The sequence below is a fragment of the Ochotona curzoniae genome, unplaced genomic scaffold, assembly GCF_017591425.1.
Source record: "Ochotona curzoniae isolate NIBS_2020 unplaced genomic scaffold, NIBS_Ocur_1.0 scaffold_2683, whole genome shotgun sequence".
Classification (NCBI taxonomy): Eukaryota; Metazoa; Chordata; class Mammalia; order Lagomorpha; family Ochotonidae; genus Ochotona; species Ochotona curzoniae.
Genome location: NW_024467100.1, coordinates 7,321,165 through 7,339,006, shown reverse-complemented (window position 1 = coordinate 7,339,006; position 17,842 = coordinate 7,321,165). Strand labels below are relative to the sequence as shown.

The 17,842-nt window shown below is 52.5% G+C and overlaps 1 protein-coding gene across 1 annotated transcript; it reads right to left on the bottom strand.

The window, feature by feature from the left end:
- Positions 1-3,306: 3,306 nt before the first annotated feature.
- On the bottom strand, positions 3,307-10,939 carry VSIG8 (V-set and immunoglobulin domain containing 8). The gene is made up of 7 exons (XM_041003204.1): positions 10,757-10,939; positions 7,395-7,570; positions 6,775-6,976; positions 6,429-6,650; positions 5,640-5,759; positions 5,243-5,441; positions 3,307-4,407 (listed from the first exon to the last, which is right to left on the bottom strand). The coding sequence occupies exons 1-7, from the start codon at positions 10,803-10,805 to the stop codon at positions 4,134-4,136; spliced, it is 1,242 nt and encodes a 413-aa protein (XP_040859138.1). The 5' UTR covers positions 10,806-10,939; the 3' UTR covers positions 3,307-4,133.
- Between the last annotated feature and the right edge of the window lie 6,903 nt (positions 10,940-17,842).

The window sequence follows — 17,842 nt, the reverse complement described above, 5'->3', positions numbered from 1 at the left end:
TCCAGTCATAGCAGTTTAGGTTATTTGGGGAGTGAACCAGTGTGAATGGAAGATCGATTTCTTGCTCTATAACCCATCCTTTCAAGTAAATAAAATGAATCAAGGAACGAGGGAAGGAAGGAAAGAGGGAGGGAGGAAGGAAAGTAGGAACAAGCGAGTCTTGGGAACATTTTAAAAATGACTGTAAAACCCAAGTCTGTCAAAACTGAAGCTTTCATATGTGGACATGACCAGCTCACAAATATTAATTACGAGAACTTTTTTTTTTCTTTCCTCTTTCTTTCCCCATCAGGAAACCCAATGGGAATTCAGCCTCCCCTGACACTCAGCCCCAAGAAAATGAGCTCAGTAGGTGTGCTCCACCACGTTCTGCTCACCCTCCCTGCCATCGTCCAGGGATTAGCCTCCTTCCTGGTGCCCCAATCTGCCCAGGCACTCACCACAGAGGCGTGGCAGGTCATCTTGTCCACTCCCTACCAGCAGGCACAGTGACCACACCCAGCCTCTTGCAGATCTGCAAAGCAGCCAAGGTCCCACCAAGTCCGCATTCTTTTCCTGCTCCTTCCCTCCAGCACATCCTTCCTCTCCTGTCTACTAGGAACTGCATGGAATCCTTTTGCTTCCAAGCAAATGGGGTCAGATGGTTTGATGGAAGCTGTACCTTCCACAGCAGGGTTCTCCAAGCCCCAATGTGATTCATGAGGAAACTCCCAGAGGAAGTTTAGAGGACAAAATCCTGATGCAGTCCCCACCTATGTCCTTAGTAATATAACAGTTTCATAATGCTGGAAGGACCGTGACTGGGTAATTCCCAAAGCTCCTTTCTTCCCAGTAGGAAATAAGAACTTCTACTTCCCAGAGTCACCACATTCTGCCAGGGCTTAGGGTAACAGAAGCACGCACACTTGGTAAGTTAGCTTGAGAGAAACACATGGAAGAAAAGGCACTAGGCCCTTAGCCTGCTCATAGTCTCAAGAACTCGGGACTTATGATGGCTAGGAAATGACTTCTGAGAATCTGGAGAAAACAAAAGAACTGAGTCAAGGAGGCCTTGCTCTTTCTCTAGAGCACATTCCTAGACTAGGAGAGGAAGTCCCAGAAAATCTGTGAATGGCAAACTTGGTTTCTGATGGCTGCCCACCAAATGACCTAGAACCAAGAATGTATAAATTATCTAAATAATTTCTTGGTGCACAGAGGAACTAGAAAACAGAAGAACCAGAATTCAGAGGCTGAAGAGAGACCCAGGAGGAAAACTGAGGAGAAGGAAGATAACTGACTGCAGATTGACTATGAAAAGCCAGGACTCTCCTTGAGTCCCACTTTTGGGGCAGCCTTGTGTGCCCATTTCTGCTTGCCTGGAGACATACATGGTCTGTCTAAAGTCTGCAAGCCAGCTGTTGAATGCAGCCATTATTAAAAAGGAAATATGAACTCAATAAACTCAATAATTTGCATGAATGCAAAGGGGATAAAGCATTAATAATTCATCACTCCTTATTTTCTTATACTTCACTGTTACCAAGCTCCTGAAATTATGCAGTTCTCCTATTTCATGAGCATATTATACAGTTGTGTATACCAACACTTCTCCCAACTCCATGTCAGTGACAGGATGTAACTTGAAATCACCCATTGTAGGAGTATTGAAATCACAAAAACTGTAAAATTCTGCAAATCCAGAATTCCTTGCCTCAAAACCACCCCTCTCCCAAAGCCAGTGTCAAACTATTTCCCCCTTCAGTCTTCTCTTCCAACACTGAATAAGGTTCCATGTAGAAGTGGAGGAAAAAGTTCAAGAGTTCCCTTAAACACAATCGTGATATCAGAAACTTCCTTCTCTGGTCTCCCCGGGGATGGTGAGTACAATAATGACTTTAATCATCCAGCACTAGATTTAGGAACTTCCCTGACTTCACTGTTGACTCACCCTAACAGGAACTTGCTGCCTGAGATGCTCTGCAACCTCTCTTGCTGCTTTATCATGAGCTTTTCTTGCAATGAACCAGAGCTTAACTGTTCCCATCCCTCCACCAGCTAAGTCTGAGCATGACTCCACAATTCCTGGCAAAGGAAGACAGTCTCACAAAACCTGTGTAGCCATCTTCCACCTTGCAGGAGGTTGAGCTGGACCTTCTCCATTCTGGGAGTGCCCTCCTCAAGTCACCCTCAGCAGTCCTCTGCTTTAAGACAAAGTGTACCAGGCACAATACTCCACTGCAAATGGAACTCTCAATCTCTGGAGTCATCCAGTACGTGTCCTTAAATGTGGTCAAACACAGCTACAAGTGTTTAACTCCCTTCTTCCTGTCCCTATTCCCAAGAACCCCACCTCCCAAGTCAACTGTCTCTGGTTCCCTTTATCTCCCCAATATCTCTCTTTCCTCCTCCCTGGCTCTGCCAAGGCAGAGCAATCAATGTCACCACCCCCTTTGCAAACATCCAGTCCATCATCTCAGGAGTCGCATGGTTACATATAACCAGATGGGGCTTACTAAAGATACTTTGAGGTACACGAGTACCCCACACTCCATGTGACCTAGATTAACAACGGAAGAATTAGTAACAAGACAAAGGGACCAGTATTGTGGCACAGCAAGAAGAGCCGTTGCCTATAATGCCAGCATTCCATATGAGCTCCGGTTCACATGCTGACTGCTCCACTTTCAATCCAAGACCCCACTAATGGCCTAGGAAAAGCCATGGAGGATGGTTCAAATGCTTGAGTCCTTGCTACTCACACAAGAGACACAGAAGCTCCTGACTTGGGCCCAGACAAGCTCTAGTGGCTTTCAGGATCTGGGGAGCAAAGACTTCCCTCTCTGTCACTCTCTGTGTGTAAACACATCTCTACAGCAGGTGGTTGGGCAGAGGTAGTAGAACTAAGTGAGCTTGGAACACTATGCTATTCTCAAGGCTCTTAGCCCTAGACAACACGCATGTACAAATGATTTGTCCTGCTGTGTGTCTGCCACAGTCACCCTGAAGAAGTACAACCTCGTGGTGGAGTGCAGAGGGGATGCCTTCAACTTCCCAAGAGAACTTGAGCCAAGGGACAAAAGCTATTTGGGGACGGACCAAAAGCAGGTGCAAGCGATGACATATTCTCCTGAATGTTGACAGTGCACTAGGAAATCATGCACAGCCACCAGAGGCACTGAGGAAGAGGGTGGAACAGCCTTGGTCAGGAATGCCGTAGGATTCCAAGTATCAGACAAGCAGACAGATGTCCTGGAGGTAAGCATGCCTAGGTCAGATCCTGAACGATTAGCTTTTCTGCCTTGGTCCAGACACCCACTTCCTCTCAACCTCACTCTCTTTCTCTGTGCTATGGGAATAAATGCAACCTAACTAAGGAATAAAGACAACATCCCAAAAGGTAACAAGCATTCAGTGGGTGCTCAGTACATGCTAACCCCCTTTCCACCAAAGGGAGGGCTGGGCTGGAAGGTCTGGGAGAGTCTGCCTTCCAAACCCTACCTGGTTGTGTGCAGAGGGGAACACAGGCCTGGGAGAGACAGAGAAGTCAGGATTAAGCAGATGAGATGAGGAGAAGGGGGCAGCTGGGAGCATTTGAGTCCCAGGGATTCATGGGCTGCTGCAGGAACGGGGCAACCTCTCCCACTCTCCAGGTGAGCCCTCCACGCCCAAACCTCCCTGGAATGCACGGCCACCACCTCTGTCTCCAGTCTCAAAGCTTCTTTATTGTGCTCACATGGTTGCCTCGGAGCTCAAACCGACTTCACATCTCACACACAGCCAACAACTTAATGCAGACCCCCACCCCGACCCAACCCCCGGAGCCCTCTGCCGTGACTGGGGACACCGGGCTGGGGACACTCACTACCTCTTCTTTCTCCTCCCTCCTTCTCCCCGAGCTTCAGGCCTCAGGGTGCAGAGTGGGCACCGGACAGCCTTCCTCCACCCTCTGCAGGCACCTCCCACTTTAGGGGAGGAGACTCTGCCTTCCTACGAATTTCCCGAAGAAAATGTAATGTCTTCAGCCCCCAACCGCCGGACGGCCTGGGACAAGCCCTGTCGACACCTTCCCGCGTGTGTCCCCAGCTGCGGGCAGGGAGCCCCGCACCCTCCTCCCGGCCGGGACGCAGCCCGGAGAGGCGCGGCGCGTGAGTTCACACCAAAAGACCGTCCTTGCAAGGCAGCGGCGCCTGGGCGCAGGCGTCAGGCTCGGCGCTCTTGACCTTGACGTAGACCGGGGAGGGGCCCGCTTCGCAGGCGGCAGCGACGGTGCGGGGCGCCAGGGCCACGTCCTCGGGGCCGCCGCAGGGTGTAGGCGCGTACTTGCGGCGCACGGAGCGGCTGACGTTCTGCGTCGGGTACCCCAGGAGGTGGGTGACGCGGCTGCCGCGCCCGCTGGCCTTGCACCCGGGCGCCAAGGCGTCCTCTCTGTGGAAAACAACAGGCGGGCGGGTGAGCGGGCTCCTCCGCGGCGCGGCGCAGCGTGGTCACAGCCTGGGCAGAGCTGGAAGCTCGTGGCAACGTATCGTCTCCCGCGCCTCCCGCCCTCTGCCCCTAGCCTCTCTCCCTGGGTCCCGACCTACTCTCTTCTCTCAGCCCTCTTCCTGCCACCTGTGATCCTGTCCTCCATGCAGGGCATGTCCTGACAACCCAGGGGGAGCAGCCCGGTCCTGGTGCGCTCCATCCCTCCCTGACTTCTTGTAGAAGTGCTACCGCGCTTTCCCTTTCTTTCCTATCCAACCCTGACCTTGCGCACACACGAGAGCGCGCTCACCTCATCCCTGTCCTTCAGCCTTCTCCGACTTTCCCTGGCACCCCAAGGCATTGCAATCATTAGCACTGCTAGTCTTTCTCTATTTTTATTTCTAGTTTGTTTCTAATGTCAGTTTCTAACACTATCCTTATTAACTTCTTAAATAATTATGTCAGTGTTCTCACCGGCGCGATACAGGGGCAAAGTGGGGAGGGAGGAAGAAAAACACGAACCCTGCTCTCCTGGAGCTTACAGTCTAGACCAGACAGACAGGTGGGTGCACAGACCAAGAGGGGAGTGGAGGGCAAGGCCGCAGAGGTGTGGGGAAGAGAGAGAAAGCCATGCGGTGGGTGGCAGGTCGACATGCTGAGGTCCCAGCACTCCGTGGCGATGGCGGGCAGGATTAGGGTGGGGGTCCCAGCCGCAGGTGACAGGCAGGGGTGAGGAGGGCAGGGCGCCGGCTCCCTGGCCCTCCGCAGCATGCAGCATGCAGCATGCATCAGGTTTTACCTGATTTCACTAGCCAAGTCGCCGCAGGCCCCTCCGCCGACCCCGCCGCCGTTGCCGTAGCCGAAGGCACCACGGGAGACTCCAGCCCCGGCGCCCCCGCAGCAGCAACAGATGAGCCCCCAGATGCCCACGGCCAGGCAGGCCAGCATGAGCAGGGAGCCTAGCACGGCGCCGATGATCATGCCCACACGCTGAGAGTCTGTGGGAAGAAGGGAGGACCATCAGGGCAGGGTCTGGGGAGAGAGATGGTGGCCCAGGGTCCTTCTGCCCTAAGAAGGTCTACCCAGTGCAGAAGGTCTGGAGTGGTAAGGTAACCCAACCCAACCATCCCCCTCCCCACCAGGGCACTTCCAGTCCAGCCCTCCTAGTCCGGGGTCTCAAGGCCACTTGCACTTACCTGAGACCTTCACTTCCACCACACAGACGCTGTAGCCCACATGGTTGGCCACTGTGCACTGATACAGCCCATTGTCCTCTCTGGAGATGTCCTTCAATACCAGGTCCCCATTGTTCAGGCCTGAAATGGAGGGTACATTAGCAGGGTTTGATGAGAGGTTCCACCCCAGCTTCAACCCTGGGAATGGGGTGGGGGATGGACACCCATTCTGGAAGAACAGAGGACATCCATAGGTCCATCTCCTGTCTCCTCCTCTGCCTGAAGCACAGAGAGACGGAAGGGCCCCTCTGTCACTCAGGAGGGCAGACACCTGCAAACCCCACTGTGGCCCTAAAGCAAAGCCTCCTTCTCTGAGCCATGGTCTCTAAAACCATGGAGCTGGAAGGGCCCTTCCAGCTTGTCATTCTTGGCCTGTGACTGTTAACTCAGTTTATGCCTCTTTCCATTGAATTCTCCCATGCCCTAGAAAGGTAAATGTTAATATTCCCCCTTCACATATAAAGAAATCAGGAGAGAGGAAGCCACTTGTCTGAGGCTACTGTTGGTCAATGTCCCAGCCAGAGGTTCAGTCTTTGCTTCAGAACATGCTGTTTCTAAATTAACTCTTCTGTTTTTGGCTGACTCCCCTCTTTCGTCTTCTCTTCGTTTGGGCCAGGCCCAAAGGAGGAGTCTCCCACAAGGATTCCAAGTGTAACCACATGGCAATGACAGCCCGGAGAAGCTCCAGAGGGTCCCAGAGGTTCTGATCTTCCCACTTATCCCTAGTCTGTCCTCTCCAGTTCCCCTGACCTTGATTGATGGAGCTGTGGAAGGATTCCTGGTAGGAGAGCTCGGAGTGGAAGCTGTGCTGGGAGTGGTAAGACCCGGCTCGGTAGGGATGAGTGTGTCCACTGATCTTGGCCCACTTGTAGGAGAGGGGCTGGGAGCCTCCATTGGCAAAGCACTTCAAAACCACATCATTGCCTTTGGACATGTGGCCCTCAGTCCAGCACATGGGCACTGCAGGACGTGCTGCAAAGAAACAGGCAGTTGTAAGCCCAGGGTCAGTCAAGAGGCAGAGCCAAGGTTCCCAGGAGCCAAGCCACCCTCATCCAAGAAGCCTTTGGGAGGGCAGCCCAGAAGAATCTGGCCCTACCTTGGACAGTCACAATGACCTTCCGGGTAGCCATGGTGGTCTTCTTCACCCGGCACTCATAGGTGGCTGTGTCAGACACCTGCAGGTTCATGAGGTTGATGGAGGCATCATACTGGCTGGGGTCTGAGGCTGCAAAGCGGACCCTCTGTTGCAGGTGGGGAAGGTTTCCATGGTTGATCCTCTTGTCCTGGTAACTCAGGAACTGTGAAGAAAACAGGGAAACAGGGACTGAACCAAGCAGAAGGAGAGCCATGTTGGATTGACCATTTGGACAATTCATTGAATTTTTCTTCCAAAACTTTTCTCAGCTGCAAAAGGGAGTAAAGCTTGATGCACTTGTGGCTCATAGAAGGGGTAAAATCAAGCTTTTGGGGAGTATGACTTCAAGATGAGAACTTCTTGAGGGTAAGGACCAGACCCCATCCTGCCTGGACTGAGGGGTGGGAGGAATCAAACTGGCTGGCCAGCTGGATTCAACACTGCAGAGCTTTCCCCTCTGTTGCCCCATTGCCTGAGAAGCCTGGGGGGAAGTTTAAGGTCATGTTCTTATTTTGCATGCCCCTGGAGAAGAGAGATAGCTGCAGGTGTAGAGTAAGGAGAATCCTGTGTCCAACACTCACCACATTCTCCCGGTGAGAAGGATCTGAGTTGACCTGCATCCACTCAATGTCCAAACCATTGGGACCATAGTCCTCGGGGTCCAAGATGTAAGGGCAGCCCAGCCTCACGTTATCACCTTCCGCTAGGTACAGGACCTCCTGGCCATCCCCATTGATCCTCACAGCAGACAGCAGTGCTAAGGGAAGGGCAAGGCAGGTGGAGTGAGAGGAGCAGAGCTGGGGCTGAGCCATCAGCTTCAGCCTCTGCCATCAGCACTGAGTCAGCTGCTCATCCAGGGCTCCGTGGGGCTTCCATAAGGAGCATGGGCTGCTCTTCGTGTATATTCTGCATATGTGCATGAAGTGATCAAGGCGTGTCCTGCATCCTTGTGTTGCATGTATGATCATGTGGCAGTGTCTGTGTATGCACTTGTATGTATATTCCCAGACAGAATGCTGTTTGTGTGGATATATGCATTGCATGTAAATATGTATTGTTAGGCTTGCATGTATACAGGATTGTGTACATTCATGGAATAGGTACACGTGTGTACATTGTGTGCTTATGTGTACTGCAAGGGAAGCATGCACCATGACAAGGTAAGTACTGCTTACACACTTACAGGAATGATGTGTACGTGTGAAGGCATGTGGGGCACACAGAGCTGTTAAATGCTCTGATTAAAACGTCTGAGTGGTTAAAAGCAACCTGCCTGGCACCTACATGGCTGGGCTTAGTGAGGCTCTGCTGTCTAGAAGCAAGCAGTGAGGTACAGTGGCTTCTAGGCTCCCCTTCCAGACTGAGAGAAGAAAGAGTGTGTCTGTAGTTGTTGTAAGGCCGTGGCTGGTGTATACATCAGGTGGTAAGTGATGTGTCTGCCTGGATGTGCCAGGGCTTTAAGTGGTAGTACCCATGGCCAGAAACCTGGCTGCTCGTGTGTGACATGTGTCTCTGCAAGACTGTGTGAGCATAGCGTGACATGCATGGCGTTATGGACTGTGTTTCCCTCCCTCCGTGGGATTGTGCTGCTCAGGTGCAGCCGCTCCCACACGCGCATTCCCACTGAGTCAGAGGCAGGCAGCCAGCGTGTGGAGCCAGGATCCGGATGCTCCGGCCCAAGCTCTCCCTCCCTCCCCTGAAGCCCCAGACTGGTGCTAGCCCCAACCGGTTGGACCTAGAGAGGGATAAGAGAGGGGATGGACCCATTGCCCCACCCCAGCCCTTAGCTCACTGCCTCTCCAAGTTCCTCAGACCCCTACCCAGCCAGTTTCCCCTCCACCTGCATTCTGCACCTCCACATCCTTTGGAATCCCAGCCCCCAGAAATCATTCTGGCTGGGACCATATTCATCTCACACACAACTACATAGGCAAAAAGAATCAACACATGGACCCCAGTTACTTAATGAAGTATATATCCATGCAACACCCCTCCCCCTTCCAAAACAGAGACGCACAATTGCACACAAGCTTTAAAACACTAATCCAGGAGACACACCCCCTACACGCTCATGTGGTCTCATGTGCGTTCATTCAAGACTAGACACATCTCAGGAAGCCCTGCTTGGCAGGCTTAGCCTGGCTGTAGGAAAGCCAACAGAAGTGCTTTCGACTCTCCCAACACTGCCTCTACACCATGGCTGGGCCATAGGCCATGCCCTAACCCAGCTAGACTTCAGGGTTACCCAGATCACGCCGGCTGGCTGCTGGGGCCCTAACGGGACCTGGTAATGCTGCCTCCTCCAGCCCTAGGCCAAGAGAATACTAGCTCATTTCTGAGATAAGGATCCTGCTGCCACCTGCCAGCTCCTGGGGCGGCATGAAGCCGGTGAGAGATGTGCCAGTACTCAGCGGAGAGCAGAGACACCTCCCTGGGGAAGAGCCGCCAGCTCAACCCACAGTGGCAGTTTTCTCTCTTCCCACACCGTATGACCAGCTGGGAAGGAGGGTAAGTAAGTATTGAGGGAAGGGAGTTGGGAAGAAAGGATGCTTGGGAAAAAAAATACCCCCACCCTGCCTTTCCCAGCCATGGAGCCTCGCCTTAGCTTTTCAGTCTCCTTAGAAGCTTTCTCAACCTCCTCGCAAGGATTCCAGCCTTTCTGCATCCCCTCCCTCTCCCTGGGAAGTAGTTCTTGGTATCTCCCTTTGATTCCTCTTGCTGTAGGACAGGGGAGCTTGTTGTTCCAGCGAGTGAGAGAGGGAAGGAAGGTGGGGTGGAAGAGAAAGCTGGGTAGGGACACAGACGAGTAGCAGGAGTCTCAACAGCCCTGCATCCCACCCCCCAAAAAGAGGACAGTAGTAGCTCATTATCTTCCTACAGTGCTAGGGGCTAGCCACTTTGTATTGCTGTTAGCTCAGTATTTGTGCCTGCCCTCACCTGTAAATCCTTTCTGAATTTTCAAGCTGCTTCTATAACTCTGAATCCTCCTTCTGGCAATGTCGGAGGGAAGAGAAGGAAGCGGGGGGGGGGGAAAGTAGCTCCATGGGAGAGCAGTGGTGCACAAATACACGCAACACAGGATTGCCCAGGCCCCCCAGGGCACAGCCGCAGCTCGCTGAGTGGATTCAACCTCCCTGCTCTCCCGGAGGTGTGGCATGCATTCTGCCAGAAGTACATGTTCACACAGAAGTGGAGGTGCCCCCTCACGCATGCCACCCTCACACCTCTTTTTCTCCCAAATCCAGACCCTAGGAAGAGCACAAAGACGTTTCCAGTGATGACCCTTGCTGGGACATGCCCGAAAGCTGGGCAGGCAGCCAGAACACCTGAATGCTGTCCTCCCACCCCCATCCTGAGAGCCACAGCAGGGTGATCATCCTGAAAGAGGGTCTTACCCTGGAATTCACGGGGCCCAGGAAGCGCAGGGGTCTCAAACCACTCGGACACACCCCAGCCCTGCCTCTGACCCTTTGAAGGCAAGCAGCAACTCCCCAAGCGGCTGTGGCCTCAACAGAGGCCCTCCCACACAGAGATGAAAGCTGATTCTTCCCACACTGCTCCCCAACACTCCAGTCCTGGCCCACCGCTCACCTGACACTCTCCTGCCCCACCTCCAGCACCCACAGGTAACTCCAAGTAAGTCCTATCCCCCTGGTTCCGGTGCAAGCCCTTGGGACACCTGTGCCCTATGCAGGCTCCCCAGGGCTCTGCGACACCACAGAGATACACACACAGTCCCAAAACTTCCAGTTCCAGCTTTCCTGGGGAAAGACCCCCTTGACAATATCCAAACCCAGATTTCAGCCAGATACGACTGACTGGGCAGTGCCCACCAGGACCTTCAAACCATCTTGCAGTCTCCTCCGTAAGTCCTAGCTGCACCTTTCCCTGCCCACCTGGCCTCATGCTGGTGGGCATGCCTGCCCACTGCCCAGCCCCATACCTGGGCTCAGACACACGAGTAGAAGGTGGAAGGCTCCTCGAACTCCCATGGCTCTAGGCTTGGTGTTTCCTCCGTCGGGGCTGGGTATCCCGTGGGCTGGTGGTGGTGGGTGTGTTGGGTGGGTGGAGGGAGGGGAGTCGAGGGCCCAGACACTGCCCGGGGTGGCAGGAAGGTGCAATGAGTGCCTGGCTGCGAAGCAGCCGGAGTTATTTCAATGGGAGGGAGGGGGCCTGGTCCCCGCCTTGGGGAGGAGTCCCAGGCACCCTAATTAGCAGGGTGACAGAATGGCCTACCCAGGCATTACCCAGCCCTCACCCAAGCTCTTCCCGGTCCCGAGAGTAGCACAGGGTGGCCAGCGGGACTTATAATTAGGCACCTGTTAAACTTCCACTTCCTCCTGGCCACGTCCTTGGGGTGACAACAGTTGCCCCATTTGACAGCGTCCACAGAGCTCCCCTCACCACTCATTTTCTGCCTCCTTCCCTGGGGGAAACGGGGAAGAGGAAGGAGAAGCTTCGGGGAGGAAGGTGGACCAATTCTTGAAGAGTTACCCCTGAACTCCAGAGCAGCCTCCTGGCTCCAAGTCCAGCCTCTTCAGGCCTCCCTGTCCCTCCAGTGACACTCGGACCCCACTACCTTCAGAGGGACATGCAGATGCACCAGGGAAAGAGCCCCCTTCCCCATGTTGGGACCTGGAACTGAAGGGAAGCCACTCTCCACCCATCATATGAAAGAGGCTGGGAGTGCCAGGCCTGCATACCAGGGAGTCAAGCTTTCTGAGCCAAAAGAGGAAAGGGAGGAGTGTATGCAGAGATAGGATCTCCCCCTGGCTGGCCACTGTAGAACCCTGTGCAACTCGGGGTCATCCCTGGAAGGAGGGTGTTGCAAGAAATCCAGGCCCTGATCTGGCCCACAGGTGTCAAGGTAGTTCCAGAGACCTGAGCGGAGGTGTGTGGGGAGAGGGAGGTGAGTGGGTGGATGCTGGAGAGAACAGGACTAGGAAAGAGTGTGCCTTGTGGAGTGCGTGGGTGTGAAGGAGGCAGGTGTCTTTGTTCGGCAGTGCCAGGCCCCCTCTTGTGTGTCCTGCCTTGGGGAATCACCCGGCTCTCATGACCAGGAAGAGTGGCCAGGCCTTGAAGGATTCATGCAGACCAAGTCCTTGGGTCCTTGAGACTGGTCCTGAGGGGACTAAGCCAGCACAGGTCTTAGCAGAAAGTGGAGGGCTAATCTTTGCTGGCAGGCCCAGGCGACAGAACAGGCCATGTGCCTCCCTCGACTCCAGGACTGCTGCATGGGCCTGTTCCACAGCAGGACTCCATCAAGGTAGAGCAGGGCCTTCCACCAGCCCTGACGCGGTGCGTGGCAAGGGCAGTTGGGGAAGAGCCTTGGGGAGAGTTATGGAACTCAAGGATGCTGCCGGGAAAAAATAAGACCAAGCAATGAGGAAGCACAAGGAGTCCACGCATCTCTATTCCAAACCCCCTCTGCCTGAATTCCCGACAATAACAGGGCGTTCTGGGAGCCAAGAGATGTACACAGCGAATATCCTTATTTCCTTATTTATTTTTAGGTTTATGGGATTTCCTGAATCCTCAGCAGAGCAGGGATCATTATCCCCATTTTACAGCTTGGGAAACAGAAGCCTGGAGAAACATGGAGGTTTGGCTAAGTTGCTGCTGCAGCCCAAGTGAGGGGCAGCCACACATCCCGACTGCCAGGGCAGAGTAGCCCAAGGAAACCACTGGGTGGCCCTATGCCATACTAGAACTGATGGGGCAGGTCAGTGGTGAGTAGAGGGGGATCCAGGTTGGACTAGGAAGCAGAAGGCTGAAAGAAAAGGTGTGCTCATGATTGCTTAAAGGTGCAGTGCAGGGTAAGAGCTTTGCTGTGTTCTGGACTGAGCTGGTATTGCAGCTAGGCTGCATGGTAGAGTCAGGGTTAAGTTTGGGGTTACCTGAAACTGAATGAGACAGAGGTCAGATCTGAAGTTGGGATTAGGATTACAATTGCACTAGAATAGGCTAAGGTGTATGGTTGGAACTTATGTTATGCTAAGAAATCAAGTTTTAGTTTTATTTACAGTTGTGCTTGGAAAGAGCTCCTCCTCCCCAAATACATGGAAATGCACATTGTGAAAAAGCTACACATGGGTTTTAAAAATATTTTTGTACCAAAATAAACTTACCTTTTAAATCCATTTTCCACAATTCTGTTTTGAAGTATCTTCTGTAGTTAGGGCTAAATTGAAGTCTAAGTTGAGATTGGTTTAGCATTGGGGTTACAGCTAGGTTAGAACTGAGTTTGGGGTTCAAGTTCATATGATTAGGCTTAAAACATGCTTAATGGTGCATGAGAGCAAGAATGTTCATGAGAACGTAGAAAGGCCTCAGCCTCCGTCTGCTGGCTCCAGGACTGACCTGATGTCCATCGGCTCTGGCAGAATCCTGGGGTAGGTGTTGATTGATGCCCCAAGACGTGGGGGAGGGGTCCAGATGTGCCTGAGCCCAGCTGAGGAGTGTGGAGACACTGAATCCTGTAATAAGTGTCACCTTGGGGGTCCTGCTATATAACTAAAGCTCATGGCTGAGAAAGGCTTTGGGGAAGAAGGTAGAGGAAGCTATTGGTAACGAGGGGCGCTCTGACACCAATTTGAACTGAAAGATGGGATCCAACAGAGGGAGACTTAGAGTGAAGGAGGGAGTCTGTTTTAGAGACCAAGAGTTGGGAATCAGGGGAGATTAGGGCCCAGAGGCTCCTAGAAACCTGGTGAAGGCATTGCCTAGGGGTCTTTAAGCACATGAAGTCAGGGCACCACCTGGGGAGGGTTTAATTGCCACATCCTTGCAGTATGGATCCTATAAAAACAGCTGTTGGCTTTCCCGCCCTGGGCCTGGAGCTCTGCAGTGTGGATTGATGGAACTGGGCGGAGGGGCAGCCTGCAGGCCTCTTCCTAAGGCCCGCCTACATCCCCTGTCTGTCTCTGCAGAGGAGGGTCCTACTCCTGGGACGCATCCAGGAGACTATTAGGCAGCCCTTAATGCCTCCAGGGAGACAGTCATTGGTTAAGAGACACGCAAGACATGTAAATGCTCCATCTGAGATTTCAAAAGAGATGGGGGACCTGGACTATGATCTGGGACTCAATTATGAATTTCCAAAAGGACCTCTTGCTTTTCCCTGAGGAACTCACAGCTCTCCTGGGGACAATGGTTTCTCTTCCATTCACTTTCCAGAGAATAGCCCTGATAGAGATGATATCTGTTTTTATTCTAAGACAAAAACTGAATAGTAAAGACAGAGGCCTTGAAGGCAGTGAATGGAGACATGAGAGGGGCGACCAGGCAGTGTCAGGACCCAGAGAAGCCAAAGGCTGCCTCTTTGAGAGTGCAGCCCAAGACCACCACCATCTGGGGCAAGGCAGGCAGAGGTTGCCACCTGCCTTCCTCCAAAATCCCCTTCAGAGTGGTTCTACCCAACCTTCCGCCTGGGTTTCCTACTCCAGCCCTCTCCCTTTCCAAACTGTACTACCTGTAGTTAGCAGGTTCCTCAGCCCTTTTACAGAGTCCCCACACAGACCAGAGCCCTCCTCTGGATGCCCGGGGAGGGAATCCCCAGAAACAACAGTTCTCTGAGGATAGGCCAGAGTCTGGGGACAGGAGCTTACACAACGGTGAGTGGACAGCATTGTTCAGAAGCCAAGGAGTTGTTGCAGCTGCTTTCTCTCCATCCAGCGCTCAGCGAAAGGGTTGGGGGCTAAAGGACTGCCCCAGTGAGGCCCAGGCAGGACAAGAAGGCCGGGCTTAGAGGTGGCAGCAGTGGCCCACTAGGATAATGCTGTGCTTTGGCAGGCCAGGGCAGTTGTTCAATAGGCTAATCCTATACCTGCCAATGCCAGCATCCCATACAGGCACCGGTTTGAGTCCTGGGTGTTCCACTTTCTATCCGGCTCTCTACTTGTAGCCTGGGAAAGCAGTGAAGGATGGCTCAAGTCACCCACGTGGGAGACCCAGAAGCTCCTGGCTTTTGGCTTCAGTCTGCCTCAGCTCTGGCAGTTACAGCTATTTGAGGAGTAATGAACCAGCAGATGGAAGATTTGTTGCTCCTTCTCTGTAAAACTCTACCTTTCCAATAAAAATAAATAAATCTTCGGGTTTTTTTTTTAATTTTTATTCTTTTTTTATAGTTTTATTGGGTTTTTTTGTTTGTTTAGTTATGTTTTTTTTTTCAATTTTAGTTTTTTTTTTTTCCTTTCATATCCCTCTTTCGGCTGCTTCCCCCCCACCGTACCTCTTAGCTTTCTTCCTCCCCCGTCTCTCTTACCTTTTCTTCCCCGCTGTCGTATCTCTTACCTTCCCCCTGCCCCTCACCGCCATAGGCCTTAGCTTTTCTCTGCTGCTTTTCTCCCCACTTTACTTTTACTCCCGTTAGGTCTTATACCCCGCTTTCTGCTGCTTTTCTCCCTGCCCTGCTTTTACTCCTCGTAGGTCTTATACCCCTCTTTACTGCCCCATTTTTCTCCCAGTCCCTTTTTTTTTTTTTTTAAATAACGTTCTCTGACAAGGAATGGTTCTTTAGATACAGTAAGTTGAACACAACTCTTGGGGTTGGGCTTGAGGATGTGGGTTGGGATTAGAAGTTAAAGCCCACATGAGGGCTGGAAGGCAAGAGCTTTGGACAACGGTGACCCGGAGACTCCCAAGGCCCTTGGTCAGACTTCTCAAACTCATGTCAGCAGAGGCACCTGAGAGGGAGTCTGCATACGCCCAGATTTCCCAATTCAGCCGAGTCTCAGGACTGGCTCAGACTCAAAAAGAGCAGATAACACATAGTCCCCAGTTCTGTGTCAACAAAACACAACGATAGCAAAGTTGAATTGTTATCAAGGGGATGTGCAGACAAAGAAGAGCTGTGGAAAGCACAAGAAAGAGTTAAGAGATCTTGAAGACAGATCAGCCTCATGCAGCAGACTCTGCATCCCTGTGACAGATGGCTGGGCTTCGTGCTAGACCCTGGAGGAACAGTTGTTAAGGAGACTCGGTCTCTATCTTCCAGAGTGCCCCCTCGGGTAGAGGAGACAAATTAGCAAAGTAGACCCTAGCCCAGAGGGTGGCAGGCCATGGCACACGGCACAGGGCCCAGCCAGCTGGAAATGATGTTGAAACAGTGATCTGAAGCCCAAGTCATGATATGCCAGAAGGAGGACTGGGTGCAGGGAGGCAGTGGGAAGAGCAGCTCAGGGCTTGTGTAATAAACCAGGACCCTGCCAACATAGACTGATGGCAAGAATGACGCCCAGAGTGACAACTGATGATTATCTTGGGCCCTTCTGTTCTAAGCACCCAAGACCCTCCCTGCAGTCTGAACCAGGCCCTCTAGATGTAACAAAGATGCTTGGTCCTGAACCATACGTCTGCATGTCTGGAAAGAGGAAAAGAGAGGAAGAGACTTGGTGATGAGCTAATCCACACATCCAACGAGACTTTGACCTTTAGTTTGTAGACATGAAATTTGCCTTTGATTTTGCTATCCCATTTCTTCAGAGAGGAGCCATGATACTGTGCACCTAGTGGGGCTCAAGGCCTGCCTTATACCCCCAGTCCCACTCCCAGCACGGTGTGTCGGAGCCGGAGGCTCCAGAATGACACAGGATGTTTGTCAGGTTCAGAGCCTTCCCCACTAAGGCCACCCTGGCCAGCTGGGCTCTGCCCTCTGTGTTTGTTTCCCGTTGCCTAGACACCAGGAAAGGGGAAGATGGCACCCTGTGGGTGGAGCTCAGAGGCCACACAGCACTGTCAGGAATGCCTGGAAAAGGGAGGAGCTAACAGGCCCAGCTCAAGGGGAAAAGTCAAAAAAAGTTCTTTACTTCTCTCAGGTCCCTGCCTTCAACATCTTCCTAAAACATGCGGGAGAACCCTGCATTTCTAGAATATTAGGTGCATCCCCACGTGGAGTCAGGCTGTACAGTGACCAGGGTAGAGGTGTCATTTGAAAAGGGACATCTTAGAAAGAGCCTGAACTTGTTTTGTGAGACTCAGAAGAACAGAACCAGGACCATTTGTCAGCTGCTTGGGACAACTTGTCAAATCACCAATAAGAGCTTTCCAAATGCCGGGGCTAATCTGAGATGGTTTGGGCTGCCTTTGTCTTGGGGTATGCAAACACAGATTGTCCATTTGAGTAGAATTTGCAGAGCACATGCAAACACCAGCAGCTCCTCCAGGTTCTGTCTGGCCTTGCGATGTGTCAATTTGGTGCCCATCCTCAAGAGCCCAGAGACAAGTCTTTCTAGGGACAAGTCTTTGGCTAGGAGCCTTGATCCTCAACCCTGGAGAGTTCCTCTCAAGCCTCATGCCCTCCTGCTCCCCACTCCTCACTCCCTGAACTCTCCTTTCTCTGCCTCAACCGTATTTCTATCCCAAAGTTGTCAAAAGTGCTAAGATGACGGTGACTTACTCCTACGGTGATGGCGAACACAGAAGGAGACAAAGCTTGCAGCTTGGGGACGGGGAGCTGAGATGAAGGAAAGATCTGGGCTTTTGACAGCCAAGGACAACCATGATGTTTGAAATGAAGGTCTTCCTGGCCACATGCCGAGATTCCTCCCACATTCCATAGGGAAGCTTGGGTTCCTCAGGCAGCGGCAGCCTAGGATGGGAAGAGGCCTTTCATTTGGAGTAAACCCCTTCACATAGGTCTCCTTCACTCTTGGCAGAGCAGAGGCGAGAGGGCTGAAAGTGAGACAACCGGACAGGGAGCAATGTGCCTATGCCCTGTGACCTCTGCTCCCCAATATCTTGTCTGAGGCTGCAGCATCTCCCCTGTACCATTGCCTGAACAGCTACCACCCTTCCTCACCCCAAAAGCCCTGCCTAGCTTTGAACTCTTTCAACCCCTTTCATGTGAGCTTAATCAAAGTGCTTTTACTAAGACCAATTAAGGGCCAGCTGTAGTCCAAGCCGTAAGGAAGTGCTGAGGCGCTCAGGGGTAATGAAGGACATCCCAGTCTTTCCTTCCCAGCCGGCCCCCTCCCTCTCATTGAGTCAGGGATAACCTGGCTTGGCCACCAAGCAGGCTGCTGAGTCACCG